At 44.3% G+C, this 2,158-nt stretch overlaps 1 protein-coding gene across 1 annotated transcript in view; it reads left to right on the top strand.

The window, feature by feature from the left end:
• The first annotated feature begins 2,004 nt into the window (after window positions 1–2,004).
• tmc1 (transmembrane channel-like 1) overlaps window positions 2,005–2,158 on the top strand; it is a 39,286-nt gene continuing 39,132 nt past the window's right edge. The window contains exon 1 of the mRNA XM_032511654.1: window positions 2,005–2,056. Coding sequence (XP_032367545.1) covers window positions 2,005–2,056 — 52 coding nt within the window. The remainder of the gene's footprint in view (window positions 2,057–2,158) is intronic.

The following is a 2,158-nucleotide window of genomic DNA, read 5'->3' as shown; positions in this document are numbered from 1 at the left end:
TATGTTAGCATCTGGATATGTTAGCATCTGAATATGTTAGCATCTGGATATGTTAGCAGCTGGAAATGTTAGCATCTGGATATAGTAGCATCTGGATATGTTAGCATCTGGATATGTTAGCAGATGGATATGTTAGTATCTGGATATGTTAGCATCTGGATATGTTAGCAGCTGAATCCTCACAGCAACGTCAGTGGTGATTGTCGCTGCCCGATGTGAGTCGTGTGCAGATGTGAGTCTCACGCTCAGATTTAAACGGTTTACAACGTAACTGTCATACTGAGCTTAGTGAAATCCATGAAATAATAAAGGTTCCTCGTTACAAATAATAACAGAAGATAGGAATAGTTTCAGAAACGTTGTAGCTATCTATGGTTGTTTGATGCTAACGTTAGCTCAATACACCATCCAACTGACAGCTGTTGTTGTGTTTGATGCTAACTTGTAGCTAAGCTACATTACAGAAATTACAAAAGACTCTCGTTAGCATCTCGGAGGCTACTTCAGACGTTACAGAAGTGGGTGTGATGAGTGACAACACATGAGAAGTTCCCTTTCATTTTTACCGCCCATGAAAACAGGCTCGGCAATTTACTCGCGTGAATATTCAAACAGTTAGACTTTGTTGCCTTTATGCAGCTGTTTGTGTGTGTGTGTGTGTGTGTGTGTGTGTATGTGTGTGTGTGTGTGTGTGTGTAGAGGTAGCTGGGTGTTTGTGTGTCTGATCTGTATTGTGCTATGCGTTGATGCATCCGTGCACATGTGGTTGTGCGTGAGAGTGTACGTTGTGTGTGCGTGCTGGTGTGTTAGTTGTGTGTGTGTGTTGGTGTGCGGTGTCGTTAGTGTGATGTTGTGCGTGCATGTGTGCGTGAATGTGCGTAGTGTGGGCTGTGTGGTGTTAGTGTTGCTAGCTGCGTGTCTGTTCGTGCATTAGTGTGTGGTGTGGTCGGTGAGCATGTATGCGTATGTGTGTTGTGGTGTGTGTAGTGTGTGTGTGTGGTGTTGTTGTGTATATGTGTGTGTGGTGTGGGTGTGTGTGTGTGTGTGTAGCAGCACGCTCTCCTTAGGAGAACAAACCATCTCTCTCATGTTCCAGATATGTTCAATAACCCAGTCTTCTTCATCTAAAGCGTTTATTTTGATGAACAGATTTCACCACAAACACAGAACTCTACTGGTCCACCAAGTACTCACGTCCTGTACTCAAGTACAAGTACAGGTACTTAAAAAATACTCATTTAACTTCTTTACTCAAGTACAAGTAACAAAGTACAGACTTGGAAATGTATTAAAGTATAAAAGTAGCCGTGAGAATGAGAAAATCTGGAACATGGAGTCTATTAATAATAATAATAAATATAACAACAACAATGTTTTCTTCATTTTCAATCATGTCAACATCCATAATGCTATGCTAACGTTGCCGCTAACGTTAGCGCCATTGAGCCGCAGTGATTTGCCTCCAAATCTGTCGAGTCGTCTTGTAGTTGTGCAGAACTACAACGTATATATTTCTCTAATTACTTTCAACTGAAATTATTTTTTGTAAAATGTCAGGAGAAAGTACAGACAGTCATGTTAAAATTTAAGGAGTAAAAGTAAAAAGTCGGCACAAAAAAAAAAGATCTGACAAACATCTAATTAGTACAGTACCAAGTATTTGTACTTGGGTACTTCGATTCTGGGCGCCAGCAGCGTTGGGGGGGGGGGGGGGGGGGGGGGGAGGGGGGGCGGGGGGGGAAGGGGGGGGTCACTTAGTGGAAATCCGCCAGCACGTGCTTGACCATGTTCCCGATGCCGTCAAAGATGTAGTGGTAGTGATACTCCGTCTCCACATGAAGGTGGGGGTGTGCCACCACTTGTTCTTTCGTCACGTAGGCTTCGTGAAGAACTGGGTTAAGGTCAAAGGGGGGGGGGGGGGCTTACAACGTGGACCAGGGGGGAGTTTACAACTTGACCCAGGGGCCCCCCAGGACAAATACTGAATGATGGTGTCTATGCCCAATGGAGGAGAGGGCAGATCTGAGTAGTGCATACGTCAGCGTTGGGACTCGAGGTACGTAGCATCAAGATGCTAACGAGTGACTATTGTAACGTCGAAGTAGCCTCCGAGATGCTAGTCGATGAGAGAGTCTTCTGTAACGTCTGAAGTAGCTCC

The sequence above is a fragment of the Etheostoma spectabile genome, unplaced genomic scaffold, assembly GCF_008692095.1.
Source record: "Etheostoma spectabile isolate EspeVRDwgs_2016 unplaced genomic scaffold, UIUC_Espe_1.0 scaffold431, whole genome shotgun sequence".
NCBI lineage: Eukaryota > Metazoa > Chordata > Actinopteri > Perciformes > Percidae > Etheostoma > Etheostoma spectabile.
The sequence above is the reverse complement of the archived record's forward strand: the minus strand, read 5'-3'. Positions and strand labels throughout refer to the sequence as shown.